The 17,498-nt window shown below is 43.1% G+C and overlaps 2 protein-coding genes across 4 annotated transcripts in view; one reads left to right on the plus strand and one right to left on the minus strand.

Moving 5' to 3' along the window:
- Nucleotides 1-14,383, plus strand: part of fbn1 (fibrillin 1) — a 59,994-nt gene extending 45,611 nt beyond the window's left edge. The window contains exons 50-66 of the mRNA XM_070958583.1: nucleotides 281-406; nucleotides 3,764-3,916; nucleotides 4,035-4,094; nucleotides 4,183-4,302; nucleotides 4,413-4,532; nucleotides 4,618-4,740; nucleotides 5,273-5,404; nucleotides 6,013-6,138; nucleotides 6,987-7,193; nucleotides 8,226-8,351; nucleotides 8,575-8,697; nucleotides 9,284-9,400; nucleotides 10,780-10,908; nucleotides 11,009-11,128; nucleotides 11,801-12,032; nucleotides 12,108-12,291; nucleotides 12,751-14,383. Coding sequence (XP_070814684.1) covers nucleotides 281-406; nucleotides 3,764-3,916; nucleotides 4,035-4,094; nucleotides 4,183-4,302; nucleotides 4,413-4,532; nucleotides 4,618-4,740; nucleotides 5,273-5,404; nucleotides 6,013-6,138; nucleotides 6,987-7,193; nucleotides 8,226-8,351; nucleotides 8,575-8,697; nucleotides 9,284-9,400; nucleotides 10,780-10,908; nucleotides 11,009-11,128; nucleotides 11,801-12,032; nucleotides 12,108-12,291; nucleotides 12,751-13,134 — 2,582 coding nt within the window. The 3' untranslated portion in view covers nucleotides 13,135-14,383. The remainder of the gene's footprint in view (nucleotides 1-280; nucleotides 407-3,763; nucleotides 3,917-4,034; nucleotides 4,095-4,182; nucleotides 4,303-4,412; nucleotides 4,533-4,617; nucleotides 4,741-5,272; nucleotides 5,405-6,012; nucleotides 6,139-6,986; nucleotides 7,194-8,225; nucleotides 8,352-8,574; nucleotides 8,698-9,283; nucleotides 9,401-10,779; nucleotides 10,909-11,008; nucleotides 11,129-11,800; nucleotides 12,033-12,107; nucleotides 12,292-12,750) is intronic.
- Nucleotides 14,384-14,667: 284 nt separating this feature from the next.
- dut (deoxyuridine triphosphatase) lies at nucleotides 14,668-17,455 on the minus strand. 3 transcript variants are annotated; one of them, XM_070961339.1, is made up of 7 exons: nucleotides 16,876-17,455; nucleotides 16,185-16,341; nucleotides 15,828-15,919; nucleotides 15,647-15,691; nucleotides 15,455-15,529; nucleotides 15,074-15,144; nucleotides 14,668-14,810 (listed from the first exon to the last, which is right to left on the minus strand). In XM_070961339.1, exons 1-7 carry the CDS (start codon nucleotides 16,877-16,879, stop codon nucleotides 14,754-14,756), a joined length of 501 nt encoding a protein of 166 aa, XP_070817440.1. In that variant the 5' UTR covers nucleotides 16,880-17,455; the 3' UTR covers nucleotides 14,668-14,753. The 3 variants fall into 3 exon arrangements, with proteins under 3 accessions (XP_070817440.1, XP_070817424.1, XP_070817432.1); XM_070961323.1 differs by having other exon boundaries at nucleotides 17,070-17,264; XM_070961331.1 differs by lacking the exon at nucleotides 16,876-17,455 and having other exon boundaries at nucleotides 16,185-16,471.
- Between the last annotated feature and the right edge of the window lie 43 nt (nucleotides 17,456-17,498).

Raw genomic sequence — 17,498 nt, forward strand, 5'->3', positions numbered from 1 at the left:
GTCATTATGATGAGCTAACACGTGACACTGAGGCTATTCCAGATAATACGCCAGTATCCAACTATCCGTTAGCGAGATGACATACTGTTTTATCACATTTGGACAGACCGTGACGTACGGGTGTGACTTCATCCCTGCAGATCTGACAGTAGTTCAAGGAAAAATAAGATGCCAATGCAGAACTCTGGGGTGGATTCTGGTACAAATTGGGAATTCATTTTGATGGATTAGATTTGTGAATCTGATGCGATGAGTGATGCCGTTCCTCTTTGTGTGTCAGATATTGATGAGTGCTCCCAGTCGCCTGAGATCTGTACGTTTGGAACCTGCTCTAACACTGAAGGAAGCTTCACCTGCCTGTGTCCCGAGGGCTTCCAGATCTCTGCATCAGGACGCAGATGTTTAGGTAACTGTGTGTGTGTGTGTGTGTGTGTGTGTGTCTGCTGCTATGAATCTATCTTATGCATCACATGTTAAAGTGCAAAATGTAAATACCAGTGTATCTGTATAGTCTGTCTCTGAGTGCGAGTGGAGACTAAGCAGCAGTCGGTGGTGTCAGACTTTTCCTGCTCTTTCATGATAGCACACTGTGTTCCAGCTGGTTCTGCTGCTGCTGCCTCTACAAGGCCAAGGGTGGCTCTGAACAGATCACTTTTCCATTTCCTCACTTGTGTGTGTGTGTGTGTGTGTGTGTGTGTGTGTGTGTGTGTGTGTGTGTGTGTGTTTATGTATATATGTGTGCCTTTGGGTTGGGCCTGGGTGCGCTGAGTCTTCTGTTAGGGAGTTCCCCCTCCAAACACTGAAGTGATGACATCATCAGTTCAGTGAGTCAGTTTATAGTTTGTATTTCACTTTTCTCTCCAGTGTCAGACGTGAGGGTTGGGGGATAAACGGGAGGAGCTGGGTGGAGAGAGAGCAACACGGGCAGTAAAAGAGAGTTCTTGTCCCACTGAGAAAACCATTGTTTTTGTTTAAAATGTGGACAGACATAAAGACAATGAAGAAAATGGTGATGACAGCAGTGATGACAACCATTTCTGGGTCTTTGGGTGCACTCATGTTATTAATATTCTAAATGTTTTTTGATTTCATCAGTTTATATATCATCTCTGCCCCCTAAAAATTATAATAACCCTTCTCTGTAAAGAGAAAGATGCCATTATGAACTGCTTTTTTAGGTGTTATGACAGAGAGCCATGAGCAGTGACTGTAAATACAGTAAGATGAAATTGATCTATTGTATTCTCCATAGTTCTGCACACCGTAATAGTTTAAAACATTATAAATAATAACCACTCCTTGTCTCATATCCCAGGGTGTCTGAATATCTTTTGTCCTTTTACATCAGCAAGATTATGTAGCTTTTGTGGCCACTGTGGCAACAAGTGACAATTGCAGAGTAATGATAAATACACTAATATATTGTAACATTAGCACAACTAGGCAACAGTCTTAAACAGCAAACTTATCCAATTGATCAATTACCTACTCCCAGTATGCTACATGATGTTGAGACTCTCTGACACGCCTGTGCTGCGCATCTCAGACACCCGGTTTAGCTGTAATTTAGTGGTAGTTTAGCTGTAGTTTAGCTGTTTAGCTGGTTTGGCTGCTTTGACAGAGCAATCAGGTCCAGTTCAACACCAAGCTGAGTTTAAGCTACTGTACCCTCTGGTTTAGCTGGACCTGTTCTAAATTGCTAACTTAGTCAGATGCCAAGTCTGTCAAGTGACAGAAAACCAGACAATCCAAATAGTGATGTGTTTTTTCTCAGTCTTTATTGACAATCGTCAAGAAATGCTACTTTTTGCAAATTTCCACAACCGTGACCATTAGATACGAACATCCTTACCACCAGCAGACTTGTGCCAACGCAGACAAATCAACCGACGTTGTGTTTAATAAGTTATTTTTACCTTTTATTAATTTCCTGAAGTATTGTATTCTGTCCAATGTAAAAAAATTACATAGCATTTTTAGGTGACTTTATCTGAAACCTTTAGTGTCACAAACTACAAAATAAGAATGGCGTGCACGTGCAGATGCAGATGCACATGTACATGCGCTCACACACTTGAACAACAGCTGTGCGCAAAGCGCCATAAATCTCTTTTGCGGAAAGGCTGACAAATCAGTTTCATGGAGCAAAGTAACATGACACTCTTTGACATTCTCCTCAAAGCGCCAGGTGTTCATGTATGTGATCCTTGCCTCTGAGCCAGGTGTGTGTGTGCGTGTGTGTGTGATCTATGGTGGTCAGAAAGCTTATTTGTGTTGAGTTCAGTGAAGGCCAATGCTAGCAGGAGAGTGCAACCATATGCTTCTCATTACAAGTAAGTGCCTGCCTCGTCGAGGAGGAACAAGAGCCCTCAGAATCAGGGTGAGGGAGAGAGACTGGCAAACACAGATCACCGACTGGAGATAATTAGCCGACCTCTGTCCTCACAACAAGAACTTCACCAAAAAATGTAACTTTTAATTTAAAGGTACAGGTAATATTGCGTTAAAATGTCCTCTGTTTTATACTTTGTTGAGTTGTTTACTTACATTATCTTTCTAATGTTCAAACCCAAAAGAATCCGTAATTTTATTCAAAATAATGGTGCGCTTCATTTGGTCACCTGTCAGTGGTTTCATGTCCCATTTACCCCCTGTAGTTGCTACAATTTGCTACAATTGCTACACAATTTGCTACAATTGCTACACAGTAAAAATAGATGATTTCAGAGAGTGAGGAAGGAAATGCAAAGGTGACTAAACGCAACATGAATAATGCTGTAATAGATTGGCTCGTCGTGAACACGTCTGCCTGAGTCACCTCAGATAATGATGCTTGTTAACAATTAATGCAACAACTCCCATGATCCCTGAGTAGATCACTGATCCGTCATCAAACTGCATCACTTGTTTTCATTGTTTTGATTGAGAAACCCAAGTGACAGAAATGACATACCGTGTATGTAAACGAAAAATGCTTAAAATATGTTGTAGCTTTGGTCAATTCACAATACCTACAGGATAATATAACACTAAACTAAACTAAAACTCTAACCAAAACTAGTCTCAGTCTCTATGATGGTGGTATTTATATACCACACTGACCTATGGAAACAATGGCCAAAAGACCCAGATGTAAAGATATCTGGAGTTTTCCACTATTACTCACAACTTATAATCTGATATGAGTCATAATTTAATTTACATTCAGTATATTTTCACCTCTGTCAAAACTGAAATATTTGATTTAAGAAGTTTATTGACGACGCTCGACCTGAAAAATGATTGTACCTGGGTTTTAAAGGAACGGTCGACAAGTTGTAGTTTTATGGAGGAGTTTGTGCAAAGTGTATATATTTGGTGTAACTGAACAGATTAAATAAACAGATACAGATATAATAGTGCTAACTGTATTAATAAGTGAGCTTTAGAGTTGCAGGTCAGAAGATGTTTTTTCACCGTTTGACCGAGCCAGGCTAGCTGTTTGAACTTATTTCCAGTATTTATGCTAGGCTAAGCTAACCGGCTGTTGGTTGTAGCTTTAACAGACAGACATGAGGGCATAAATATGTTTATTTTCCAGAATGCTGACCTCTTCCTTTTAGACGAAATAAATGGGGGAGAATAAACAGCAAAAAATGGACATACGCATGTTGTCCATTGCTCTTTCCATCACTTACTCTCCCTCTGATTCGTCCTTTTTGTTTCTTTCAGTCTCGCTCTCATTCATTCACTGCTTTTTTCCTCTTTGTATGTTAACCACTAGATATCCGTGTGAACTACTGCTATACCAAGTTTGAAAATGGGCGCTGCCTGGCTCCAAAGCCTCAGAACACCTCCAAGGAAGCTTGCTGCTGCACTGGAATGCCAGGTCAAGGCTGGGGAGACCCCTGTGAAATCTGCCCCAGAAAGGGAGAAGGTGCGTACACTTCCTCTGCACAGAAACAATCATGTGCATGCAAGCTCATGCACCTAATTATGTGAATAATTCAGTGTATTTAATGGCATTCATGACTTTTCACATCTCATGGTTCCAGACGCTTATACTCATCTCTGTCCCAATGAGGGATATCAGCGAGGGCCAGAAGGGCCAAAAGGTATGTGTGTCAGTCGCGCTGAATCGACGCTGTCCTGCATCTCTGTTGGCATGTAGTTCTCCTAATGTGGATCATTTTTTAATTGCAGATATTGATGAGTGCCTCAATGACCCTTGCATTAATGGCCAGTGCATAAACACAGATGGCTCTTTCCGCTGTGAATGTCCCATGGGATACCGTCTGGACATTAGTGGAGTCAGATGCGAAGGCCAGTTCACCCTCTATCTTTCTCTCATTTTTGCCATGTCCTCGTCTTCCTCCTCTCTTTGTCCAATGCTAACATGCTTAATATGGTTTCTGTAACTTTACTCAATATAGACACTAATGAGTGTGACATCGGCAATCCATGCGGCAACGGCACATGCACGAATGTCATCGGTGGTTTCGAGTGTGCGTGTGATGACGGCTTTGAGCCTGGGCCAATGATGACCTGTGAAGGTATGTGGAATGACGTCTGCACACTCACGTCCCTCATGCAGCCTTTACTGCTTCTGTAACTTGTTGCCTTCTGTCACTTGTCCAGACATCAACGAGTGCGCCCAGAATCCTCTGCTGTGCGCCTTCCGCTGTGTTAACGTGGTGGGCTCGTACGAGTGTAAATGTCCGACAGGCTACGTGCTGCGCGAGGACAGGAGGATGTGTAAAGGTACTGTAGCTCAATGACTCACTCAGCTTTCTCAGTCATGGTCCATTTTCTGGAAAGCGTTGGTTGAAAATAACCTAAGTACCTCATAGAGACATGCCGGCCCTCTCCATAAAGTTACATAACACGCTATCTCTGTGAGATCCTCAAGGGTGCTCTGTCTCGGACGAACTTAAAACACTCTCTGGAAACTGTAACCGCTGGAGTCAGTGTTTACACCTCCGCTTTCGCAGATAGCTCGGGCACCATAGCAACGGTTGTATTTGGAGGGAAGTGCAGAGACAGGAGGAATCTCTCAGTGTCCATCGCGTCACCGTTTACATTACAGCTCCAAACAGACCACCAACCCTCCCACTACACGCCTGCTAGCACTACAGAGCTCAGTGTTTGACTGGGCAGTTACGTTAAACTCTGGAGTGCTGCAGAGTGTGTGAGTGTCTGTGTTACATCACTGGTGTAATCTGCACACGCATGCCTACACGTGAACTTCTTACTTGTGCATCCTCTTATGCTTAGTGTACTGTTTGTTTTCCAGATCAGAATGAGTGTGAAGATGGTATAGATGACTGTGCCAGCAGAGGCATGTCCTGCAAGAACCTGATTGGTACATACATGTGCATCTGCTCACCTGGATATACACGGCAGCCCAGCGGAGACGGTTGTATGGGTAAGACTGTCATATTGTCCCACTGTTGGAAAAAATAAACCATCGTCCTTGTTCAAGGCCTCCAATTTTGGCTTTAGTTTGCACAAAATAAACGTATTTTGGTATTTATCCACCTCTGTGTGCTTGTTGTGCATTCTGGATGTTGAACCATTAGAGTTCGCAGATTCATAAGAACACGGGGCAGTCTAGAGTAAACCCTGTCACAGGCTTAAAGATCGGCTGTGTCCCTGATGCAGAGCTGTTCCATGTCTTCGATGCAGGTGGTGGCGTAGTGAACGTGCAGGTGGAGCATTGGGGTGCAATGAAAGACAATGATACCATGCTGAGCGAATGGGAAAATATTAATAAATGTGTCTACTTTACAGGAGTGATGTGATGGGAAATGTTTGGGTAGTGGACATGGGAAAAGTGGCTAACGAACATTTATTAAATGCTTCGGACGTCACAGTAAAAAGAGAGGAACGTGTATCAACATGTTTGCAAACGATTACCACAAGAACGTGTGATTTGATAGAGGGCGGTAATTTAACTGAGATTAAGACTTAACAGAAAGTCTTGTGTAAGAAATTCAGCTTTATTTCCACACCGTGCATGTGTGTCTCTGTTAGATCTGAACGAGTGCACAGCCAAACCAGGCATCTGTAAGAATGGCCGTTGTGAGAACACAGTCGGAAGCTACCGCTGCAGATGTGACCAAGGATTCATCGCTAACCCCACACAGACTGAATGTATCGGTACGTACGCTGTTATCAACTTATATGTCTTGCTTTTAGTTTTTTTTTTTTCACTGTTGTCTAACTTCACTTATTTGAGTTCAGTCAGTTTTTAAGCAGGGTCTGTTGTGTCCTCACTGTCTCTTTTAATTTGTTTGACCACAGTTTGTGCAAAAGGGGATTCTTGTATAAATTCTGCCTTTGATGGCAACCAGACATTTTTCTTTAATGATCATTAAAAAGATATACAGCGTAGTACCTCTTCCTCTCACTCAATCACCCATGTACTGAGCAGTTTTAAAATCTTTATTATTATTATTATTATTATTATTGTTATTATTATTACTATTATTATTATTATTATTATTATTACTACTACTACTACTAATAATAATAATAATTTTCCAGGAAGACAAGCAATTGCAGTTTCTATGGTTGTTATATTTAAATATAAATGATTTACGCTGTTGAATCGTGGTTAACTAGGTAAGAAAGTCAATTTTCATGGGAATTTCAGTCTCCACTGTCTCTTTTAAAACCATGTGTCTGCTGCTGTCAAGATAGGGGCAAGGAAATCCTTTCAAAGCCTTCCTGCCTAATCTAAATATACTGTACACTTCTGGATAGACGTGATGTGCTGAAGTCGGTGAGAAAAACTCCAGGGAGATTTCGTAAACTCTGTGGTTTTATGGCTATCTTGCTCCTTACAGACAGTAGTGATAGAGTAGTGTGGGTTATCTATTTATGTCTGGTTCTCTGAGGCCCGGTCCTGTCTGGGTGGTTTGGTCTGCTTTCTTGAGGCCAACCTCTCTTTCTTTGTCATCTGCTGTCTGTTCGTCTCACTCTCACGTTTCTGTCCCACCCTCCAGATAACCGCGAAGGCTTCTGCTTCACTGAAGTTCTGACCACTTTGTGTCAGATGACTTCTAGTAACAGGAACTTGGTGACCAAGTCAGAGTGTTGCTGTGATGGAGGCAGAGGCTGGGGCACCAACTGTGAGCTCTGCCCCCTGCCCGGGACCACACAGTACAAGAGGATGTGTCCTCTGGGGCCCGGGTACACCACTGATGGCAGAGGTATGTTACTGCTGAAGAGACTTGTGTTGAAACTAAATCACTGTGAAAGATTCACATCAATCAACAGCAAATGTTTCTTTCCCTGAAAAGCAATGTTTTTTCATGAACAGAGCTGACACGAGGTGGGTTTTCAAAACTAAATACACATCTAACATTGCTAAAATGACCATACTAGTTTGATAGTTTTACTAGTAGTTTTACATGATTTAGTCCAAAACCACAAGTTCTTTATATGTTTAGCTGTTAGACAGATTTCCTACCACCTGTCATGCAACCACTTTTATTCATTTCAATAACTTGCAGTTGAAACCTAGATTCAATTCTAAAAACCTGTCTTGGGTTTAATGGAGGCTACAGCATCCAAGATTTAAAACTCGTCCTCATAATATTGTATTTAGCAGCTATGACATCAACAGATCAAACCCAGAAGACAGCAAGCAAACTTCAATGTTTAAAATGCTTCAAAGTGTTGCATTCAAGTACCCCTGTTAGTGCCAGTCAGTGCCGAATGACTGTGTTTTATAAGGTACCTTGTCAAAAAATAAAGCGGTGAATTGCTCAAGGTGACGGATTATATCGACAAGTTTCAGGCTTCTGCAAGTTAATATTGTGTGTCTACTGGAACGACTGGGAAACACCCAGATGAAAAGTAGGACATCAGTTGTTGTACTTTGTAAAATTGTCAGCAGTTATTTGTACAGATGAAACCACTGATATGATTCTGAAGTGGTGGGTTTTAAATGAAGAGATGATTGTTGTTGGCTGATCTAATCACTTCAAACCATTGATTTTTCTTTGCCAGTAAAAATCAATACTTTTATACTTGACACAACACTGATGTATAACAGAATGCTTTGAACAGTATGTCCCTGAGGTACTGCAGAACTGGGGCACACAGATGTTATTCACTATTAAAATCCAGTTCATGGCAAATTATTCTCTGAAAGAAATCAGGACTCCCACTCAGGCGACTGCCTGGAAATTCGTTTGTGTTACGTTTATCTGGAGCTCACTTTTCTTGTTTCTGTCCAGATATTGATGAGTGTCGTGTGATGGGGAACTTGTGCAAGAACGGTCAGTGCATCAACACCCTGGGCTCCTATAGCTGCACCTGCAAACCTGGATACACTATTGACATCAGCGGCACACTGTGTGTGGGTAAGGCTTAATTTCACCTCCAGCACTTACACTTTATGGACTCTTTCCTACCATGCCTACCTCCCGTTCTCATTCCTGCTGTCTAGTAAAGAGCTGAAACTACGTGGGTGGACTGCCCACACACTCCTCTGAAAAATGCAGCCTGAGTCTGTCTGTCTCATCATCTCCCCTTATGGAATTTCTGGCTACAGGATCAAACTCTCTCTCTGTCCTCTCCCTCTAGATGTGGATGAGTGCATACAGGCACCAAAGCCTTGTAACTTCATCTGTAAGAACACGGAAGGAGGCTACCTCTGTTCCTGCCCCCGTGGATACATCCTGCAGGAAGATGGAAAGAGCTGCAGAGGTGAGATGCACAGCAAAGCAGAGCCTCTTAATATTCAGGAGTAGCCCACATTAAGCCCTGTGCTACTCAGGTCAGTTGAGTTCGGTGGCATCATCTTGGTGGGTAGATCGCGATGGTCCTGTGGCGACCAGCAGCAGGTATTTGGCTGTGGTATTCTGCTCCCAAGACGCTTCATTTTGTGTGTCCACATTTGTGTGTTTGTTCGTGAATGTGCACCCTACATTAAGGCTCTGCAACACAGTACATCTGGCAGTCTCCAAGTGTTTATCAGGCTTGTTTGTGAGTCTAAACAAGTGTGCGCATGGTTGTCAGTTTTTCAGGGCCTTTTTTATCTTTATTTACCATAGCTTTAGTCTCCCCCCTCTGCAGTCCCCCTCTGTGTTTCCGGTGTCTGGTTCATTTGCAGTTCATTTGTAGGTCAGTGACTGCAGAAGGACTGGAATTTGACTCACAGAAAAGAGCAGAAAAGACCCCCCCCCCATACAATAGTACAGGCAGTGATCTCACACAGCTCCAACCACCGCATCTTAAAGGCACTAAGGCACATTTATAACTGATTTTACGTTGTACAACTTCTCTTTTTCAGATCTGGATGAGTGCTCGACCAAACAGCATAACTGTCAGTTCTTATGCGTTAACACCATCGGTGGGTTCACCTGCAAATGTCCTCCTGGCTTCACCCAGCATCATACTGCCTGCATTGGTAAATAAACACATGCACAATATAGAAATACTGTACATTTAAATATTTTGGAATTAGAGATGGTCTTCATAGCGAGAGGGACACGCTATGAGACACAGACAGATTCAGATTACACTCCAATCGTCAAATATGGGGACACGATTTGGTCTTTCACAGTATGATTTCTTATAGTATCTTCCAGCCCAGCCCATAAAAGACCCCTGAAGCACCCTCTTGTTTAACCTTTCCTAACTCTCATTCAGAGTTAATGGACTCTGCCTGATATCACACTGATCTTATTAGGCTGGACTGGTTTTTGGAGTCATGGCAGCTTAACAATGCTTTGTTATGGAACTTTGCAGTGGATCGCCATGACTACCACAAGCCTTTTTTTTCCAGACCATAAAGCAGCTCCCATGACCTCACATCAAGCCAGAGACAGGGAACTCTCAGTTTTGACTATAGGAACAACCCCAATGACATGCAGCAGGTGGAGATGTGTTATTAATTCAGATGTAAGGAGGTCGGAGAAACATGGACGTGACATCAAACATTTGTTCAAGTCATACCTCAGTAACTACTGCTGATGTGCTCAGGTGGAGGGCACTGAAGTCCTTCAGGGCAGGTGCTCATTGGCCACAAATATTAACTCTGAGCTGAACACTTTTCCAGACATACTGTAAATGCTGTTTGTAAGACCTTGTCATTCCTTCCAATGTATCTGCTGCTGCTGTAAAGACATACCTGTCTGCAGCCAGTATAATGATGATTGACTGACTGACAGTGAGCCTTCCTTTAAAGCAATTACCAGGTGGTGCATAGGGAAAGCAGGCCCTTCCTCTGTGCTATGGAGCACTGCATCCCACATGTTGACTGTCCAGCAAGGATGTAAAACCGTGAACACATTGGAAGACTTTGTAAAGACTCAGAATCGGACATTAAACAACTGACATTTTAGAGATTACAGCATTTTTCCTCTTTGATTTTAGTTGCTGAATGGCTTAAAATACATGATTGTGTTCAGATTTGCGTGAGTCCAGTCACGTCAGTCAAACATGTTTGACTCAAGGCTCACTTTACCACTTATTTTTGGTAAAGGCTTCTAAATGTTGATTTTACATTATTTTGGTATGACTCAAATGACTGTTTGACACACTCAAATGTTTGTGATAAACTCCTCTGGTCTGAGATTAAATCAGTAGGTGAGAGATTGTATTCCTAACCTCCTGCGGACCATGAGATACTTTCTACCAACAGTCCACGGTGACCTGCTCCATTTTTCAAGAGCGATGTCCGCAGATTTTGAAATGGCTCAGCACATCTAAATCAGGCTCATAATCAGCCTTCATATCATGTTTCCTGTTTTACCCTTGTCTGAACCTTCTCTCCTCTCCGTGTAGACAACAATGAATGTGCATCAGACCCCAATCTGTGCGGCTCCAATGGTGTCTGCCAGAACACTCCGGGGAGCTTCAACTGCGATTGCCAGCGTGGATTCTCGTTAGATCCCAACGCACAAACCTGTGAAGGTCTGAGAACAATTGATACCCACGTCAGCATGAGCTGATTCATCACAGAAAACAGGCTGTTACAGTAGTTTTATTGTGTGTGTGTGTGTGTCCCTGACAGATATGGATGAGTGTGACGGTAACCACAGGTGTCAGCACGGCTGTCAGAACTTAGTGGGTGGATACAGGTGCAGCTGTCCACAAGGCTACCTGCAGCACTACCAGTGGAACCAGTGTGTGGGTGAGGAATGCCAGCTTTCTTTTATCAGCAAATATAAAAATTCTTTCCTTTTGGGATCCTGATGGCTTGGTTGCCAAAGTATGTACCATGCAGTCTTGATGTTCTGGGATAGAGTTTGCTCTGGAGCCTTTTTAAAAGAAGTTATCCATCCTTCACCTATTTCCTGCCACTCTGACAATATAAATATGTCAAAAATGTTTTTCCTTTCCTCTGGAAGTTCAGCCCTTCCTTTACTGTAGCAAGGTCATGAGAAAAGGAAATGTTAAAACAAAATGTCCAGCATCCGACTTCGAACCCTAAAAAAGAGATCTATTTATTATGTTTGCATGCTTAATTAGTAAAGAGGCAAAACATAAAAACTATGAGAAGAGAGACACTAAAGGGACTTATTCAAGTAGGGCTAAAAACCAAATGAAAAGATGAGGATGGTGGTGCAACACCAGAATCTGTAGGCACAAGAAATAGCTCAGGCATAGACAAAGTAATTGTGTGGTACAGTGTGTATGAGCCTCTGTGTACACCCCAAAATAACAAGCTTTTGTTCGTTAAACCTTTATTTGAATCCCTCCATATATTTACAGCATTCACGGCAGACTTTCCCAGTATTGTTTGTGCCCTTAAACTGGAATGACCTCTTGTTTGTTTACTTCCTGTCAACTTCCTGTAACCCAGATGAGAACGAATGCCTGAACAGCCAGATCTGCGGGGGCGCGTCGTGCCACAACACCCTGGGGAGCTTCCGCTGCCTCTGCCCCACCGGCTTCAACTACGAGCAGACGGGCGGAGGCTGCACAGACGTCAACGAGTGCTCCACCAGCCAGAACCCCTGCAAGTTTGGCTGCTCAAACACAGACGGGGGCTACCTCTGTGGATGCCCACCTGGATACTACCGCGCAGGACAAGGGTACGTGAGCGAATGACTGTGTGCAAGCTGTCAGTGGGTGTTTCCAGCTGACTGACGGCTTTGTCTTTGCCTCAGGCACTGTGTCACAGGTCTGGCCTTTACGAGTGGCGGCTCCAGTGCTGGACAGGGAGGCGAGGTGGATGATAATTCATTGTCTCCTGAGGCCTGTTATGAATGTAAGATCAACGGCTATCCCAAGAAGGGACGCAAACGTCGCAGCACCAACTCAACACAAGAGGATCCTGTGGAGGACATGCAGGTAATCTGTCTGTCTGAGGACGCCGAAGTCACGTCCTCTGTCACATTAAGTCCTGAGGGGACTAAACATTCAACAATTTTCAGTAATGTTTGACTCATGATGTGTAATTTTACCACTTTTAGGCCAACAAAGTAATGAGATAAAGGCTTCAGCAGTTACCCCCCAGAAAGTTTTTCCTGGCATTGCTGGGAAGGCCTTGTCACCATATTAGACATTTAGACTGAAGGCATAATTGAGCAGTTTAGTCCTGGTAATTAAAAATTTTTAGAAACCTTCTCTGTACTTTCTGAGGGCGGGCTCATTATTATTGCTCAAATCCTGGCAATAGCCCTGTTTGTATGCACTTTAATTACACCTTGTCCTTTTCCCTCTCGATGAATGACAGAAAACAAACCGTACTGTTGATCACATGCACTTAATATCCTCTAAATTCAGTTGGACCACGTTTTCTTTCTGCAGCTGACTGAGGAGACGGTCAGCATGGCCAGCGTGGACATCGAGGACACCCTGCAGTTCCACATGAACATCAGCGACCTGAGCAACCGCGACCACATCCTTGAGTTCACCCCGGCCTTATCCACCCTCAGTGACCACGTGCGCTACAGCATCGACTACGGAAACGAAGAAGGCTACTTCAAGATCAACCAGAGAGAGGGCGTCAGCTACCTGCATCTGACCAAGAAGAAGACCCTCCCCCCAGGGGCATACGACCTTCAGATCAGCAGCATTCCCCTCTACAGGAAGAAGGAGCTGGCTGAGCTGGAGGACCGGCACGATAAAGACTACCTCACAGGACAGCTGGGAGAGATACTGAAGATGAGGGTGCAGATCATCCTCCATTAACCATCGCAAGACTGAGACGGGCAGACGTTGCCGGCAGCTGCTAATCCAGTGTCGGGCTCACTTCCCTAAAGGCCAAACATCTCTGACTCTGGATCAGCAGTTAGGGACAACTTCTACTTGCTCCAACAGGGAGAAGCGCTCGCCACCAAAGAGACAAGAAGGGGGTGTGGGGGGGGACTGCGTCATTTGATTGCCAAAGATGATTCTACATATCATAGATACAATTCTGTGGAAACTACCAGCTGAATGAGGCAGTATGACAGATTTCAGTCAAATGAAGACCATATTGCCCTGACACACTTCAGCTGTGTGTACAGCGCTATTGAGAGTGTGAATGGTTTTTAATTGTGGGGTTTAATGTTGTATGATGATATGTGGAATCAGGTGCCACTTCGAAGGGCATGTGGACTGCAGAAAGCTCTAAAGGCGGAGTTTTTTAGAACTCGGCTTAGGTGGAAGAAAAGGGTGAGTCCCAATAGTCTGCAATAAATTCATTTCCTCCCCTCAGGTACACGACTGAACAAACCTGGATACATGAAAGTAAACACATTTGTCCTTCCCCAGATATTAATTTAATGGAGTGAAGATGAAAAAAAGATTAGGAGGTTAGGAGAGGAAAGGAACCCAATATGGACTATTGAGATGTAGCCATGTCTGAGCTTGAATGACTCCTACTGCATATTTAAACTATGCTTTTCCATCTTTCCTACTGACTAGAATAATTCATATTTACTGGTGCTAGCAACACAACCACATAGACTTCTGAATGCACTGTACTACTATACAAAACTCTGTAGTCAACAAGATACAATCCCATCGGCCATTCTGAAGATTTCATGTCTTTGCAACAGTAACAGCTAGCTTCATAGCCTGTCTGCTCTCCTCTATACTACATGTAAATTGTGTTTATACTGTAATAATCGATGCCACTTTTAATCTATGAAGCATTTGTAAACTAGAGGAAGCCCCCTGGAATAGAGGGGTTTGTAATGGTGCTTATAATGACCAACTACTTCCTTTGTAAACTGTGTATACATACACACACCTGCACACACGACACACATTGATGATGCCAAACCTGGGCCTTCATGATTATGCACTGAGGTCTTCGTGGCCACACATTCTCTCACAAGTACAATCAGTGCTGCATTGCCACGGACCAGCCTGACACCAGTCTGTGTTCTCTGTTCACATCAGTGAGGGTTTAGATGTAAATTCACAATAAAAACATATTTTTGGTGTATATGTATTCACTGCGGTGCTTTCCCCTTCATCCAGATCAAGTTAGAGAGCGTGTAGTTGTGTGTAACCTAAAGTACAGTGGAACATGACTTCTGAATGTTTTAGCAAGTGAAACTCTCAACTCTTTAGGTTCGTTTGCGCAGCTGTGGTGCAATTCTTGCCCTGCACTGCCCCCATGTGGTGATTTGGAAGACTAACTATGAGTGGGGTCAGTTTAACAGACAGAACTCAGCTGCTACAAAGATCAAGCAAGTGACAGTGGACTCACAAAAGTACTGTAACAACACCAATAACAAAAAAAAAGAACTTTATTAACACCTAGTCCATATATTTTCAACATATACAATCCACCACCGTCCCAGTTACATTAGCAGCTTTCAGTTGCGTCCAGTAGATCCAAAACCTCCAGCACCACGCTCCGTCTCATCAAGTGTCTGAAAGAACACAACCAGGCATTTTGATTTGATCATTAAAACTAATCTGAAGACATAAACATGATATACAATGCAGTAAAGTCACACATCCAGTGGAAAATCTGACAATGTCATGTGACCATGCACATGTATTTTAAGCAGGTAAAATACACTCAGTTGCTTCTTTATTGGGGACACCAAACCATTTAGCCTAGGGGTGCCTAATAAACTGGCAACTGGGTGCAGATGTGTGTATGCTGCATTTGAATTTCTCTGCCATTTACCTTTTGCTCCTCCAGATCTGGGTAGCAGATCTTCTCACACACCAGCTGAGCAACTCTGTCGCCCTTTTTCACTGGGAAGAGGAACAGAAGGAGGTGAAGCGATCATTTTAAACTGCGTATCACATCAAAGACTGTAGATCTTTGCATATTTCTAATTTGCAATATGCAAATGTGAACAGTAAGATATTTGAGCTAATCCCACCCCTTAACTTAGAAGTAATTAGAAACATTACACATTCAAACAAAGTTATTTTATTTTCAGATTACTTTTCGACATTTTTGTGTTTTCCTAAATAAGAGAATCACTTTCACAGTAGGCAGTTTGAGTATATATGTAGTTTTAGTATCAGAGATGACCTCATTAATTCTGCCACGACTCACCTTCAAATGTTTCCTTGCTGAAGTTGAAGAGCACAACTCCCACATTTCCTCTATAGTCCTCATCCACAACTCCAGCTGAGGAGAACATACAGACCCATCAGGGAAATGAAAACGGCTGACATGATGAGGCTTAAAACGTTATCTGCGTGCATGGATTCACATCATCAGAAGGACGAGTAGGTTAAGACTCACCGCCAACATCAATGAAGTTTTTTGCTGCAAGTCCAGATCGTGGTGCTGTGAAGGAGAAAAAGACAGTCATGGCCTGCATCGTCCACCAACAGGAAACCCTGACTCGAATTCACATGCACTGAGCAAAACTCAATACAGGCTCTTCTAGCTGCGGGGTTGCATCAGCATGTCGAACACTCACCCACTCTGCCATAGCAGCCATGTGGAACAGCGATCTGGATGTCTGTCTTCACGATGGCCTTATCCAGAGGACCAATGGAGTAATCATATGCACTGTTTCAATTGAGAGAATCAAGGTTACACGGCACGATATTCACGACAGACGTTTCTGTTCAGGATGACGTTTAATAAGTAGATCCAACCTCTGTAGCAACACAAACGAAATGTCAAACATTTGAATTCAACTGACAACTGGTTTTTACAAACACAGTTACATCAGCCGTTACACCTTCAGTTAAATTAGCACATGGTCACACGAGGAAAGGCTGATGATCAGTCAGCAAACCCAAACGTGATTTTAAAGTGAAGTATAACCAACCTGTACAGGTCATAACCAGCTGCTTTAGCTGAGCCTCTGGTCGGTGTCGTGGCATGCTCAGAAAGTTTAGCAAATCTGAGGACGGGTCTCTCCTCTGCAGGCTTTGTTTCTGTCCTTGGCCTCTTTGATGGAGAAATTGCTGAAGCATCTGTGACTTCTAGGACGGGCATGTTGGCAAAGTTTGCAGTTAAAAACCGGTTGCACACTAATCAACTTATACGGACTAAAGTCTAAATATTCACCACGGAGGAAACAGAGCTACAGCCGACTACTGCGAGCTTAAAACCCCCAAAGCTTCTGCTGCAGTCTCTCAGCGATCCCTCCAATTTTATGAATCTCCCGCGCTGGAAGTTGCGTCCAATTAGCCCCTCCCCAAACACACGTCTTCTTAAACAAACAGCAGCAAAACAGCGCAAAACGTGGAGAAATAAGCTCCAGTAGCTTACACCAAGTGCTATATAAAAGCAACAACATGAATGCACAGGGAGAAAAACAGTTTAATGAATGCATTTGCAAGAAAGCAAGTATGTTGTGTAACTATAGCAACCCTTTCGTCACCACGTTATTCTGTGAAAGCAAATTCTCGCGAGGGTTAGTGATATAAACATCCGTAACTTCCGATAGAAAAATGCAGTAAAAGCACAAGAATACAAAAAGGAGAAAGCAGGACATTAAGCTTCGTGTTACTTACGCATTGCACTAAAATAAGGCAGGCGTAGTGTCGCTGTTGTTTATGCGGCCAGTAGAGGACAGTCAAGTTAAAATGCCACAAACTAAAGTCAAAGCGCTCAGTTACAGAATGCTAGGCATGCTAGCAAAGCTAACGTCAACAAACATTCAATCTGTGGCTAATGGCAACGTTATCCATCCTAATTTCTCGCTTGCCTTTGTTTTGAGTGAGCGTCTGAATGTGAAATTCCTTTCCTAAGAAACGTGGAGCAGCAGAAAAAACCGAGGAGATTTGCAGCCGAAGGTTCCGTGGCCTTAGCAACGTTCGTGTCATATTGTTTGCTAACGTCGTCTGGAAGCTAACGGCTGTAACGTCCGCGCAGCTGATCTCACTGCGCTTCCTCGTCACTCTCCGACAGATTAACACAGCCTCGATAATAACTTGGATAGAAATGCAGATAAAAATCACAGAGACGTATTGTCTATGCTACGTTATTGACTTGCGACTCATTCTATTTACTAAATCTGAGTTGTTGTTTTTTTTAGATTATTTTCACGTCATTGAGTGTAAATAAGACAGCATGCAGTTAAGATTCTAACCAACGGTGAAAACAGAGTGAAGTGCAGAGCAATGCTGTACATGTA

This window comes from Chaetodon trifascialis, chromosome 1 (assembly GCF_039877785.1).
Source record: "Chaetodon trifascialis isolate fChaTrf1 chromosome 1, fChaTrf1.hap1, whole genome shotgun sequence".
Classification (NCBI taxonomy): Eukaryota; Metazoa; Chordata; class Actinopteri; order Chaetodontiformes; family Chaetodontidae; genus Chaetodon; species Chaetodon trifascialis.

Bases quoted from the DNA above. Each gene is read 5' to 3' on its own strand.
- dut (XM_070961323.1), bottom strand. From the start codon at position 17,187: ATGACACGAACGTTGCTAAGGCCACGGAACCTTCGGCTGCAAATCTCC. The intron at 15,692-15,827 runs GTGAGTGTTCGA...TCTCCTTCACAG, and splicing joins TGGCTGCTATGGCAGAGTGG to CACCACGATCTGGACTTGCA. The intron at 15,145-15,454 runs GTGAGTCGTGGC...TCCTCTTCCCAG, and splicing joins CAGCAAGGAAACATTTGAAG to TGAAAAAGGGCGACAGAGTT.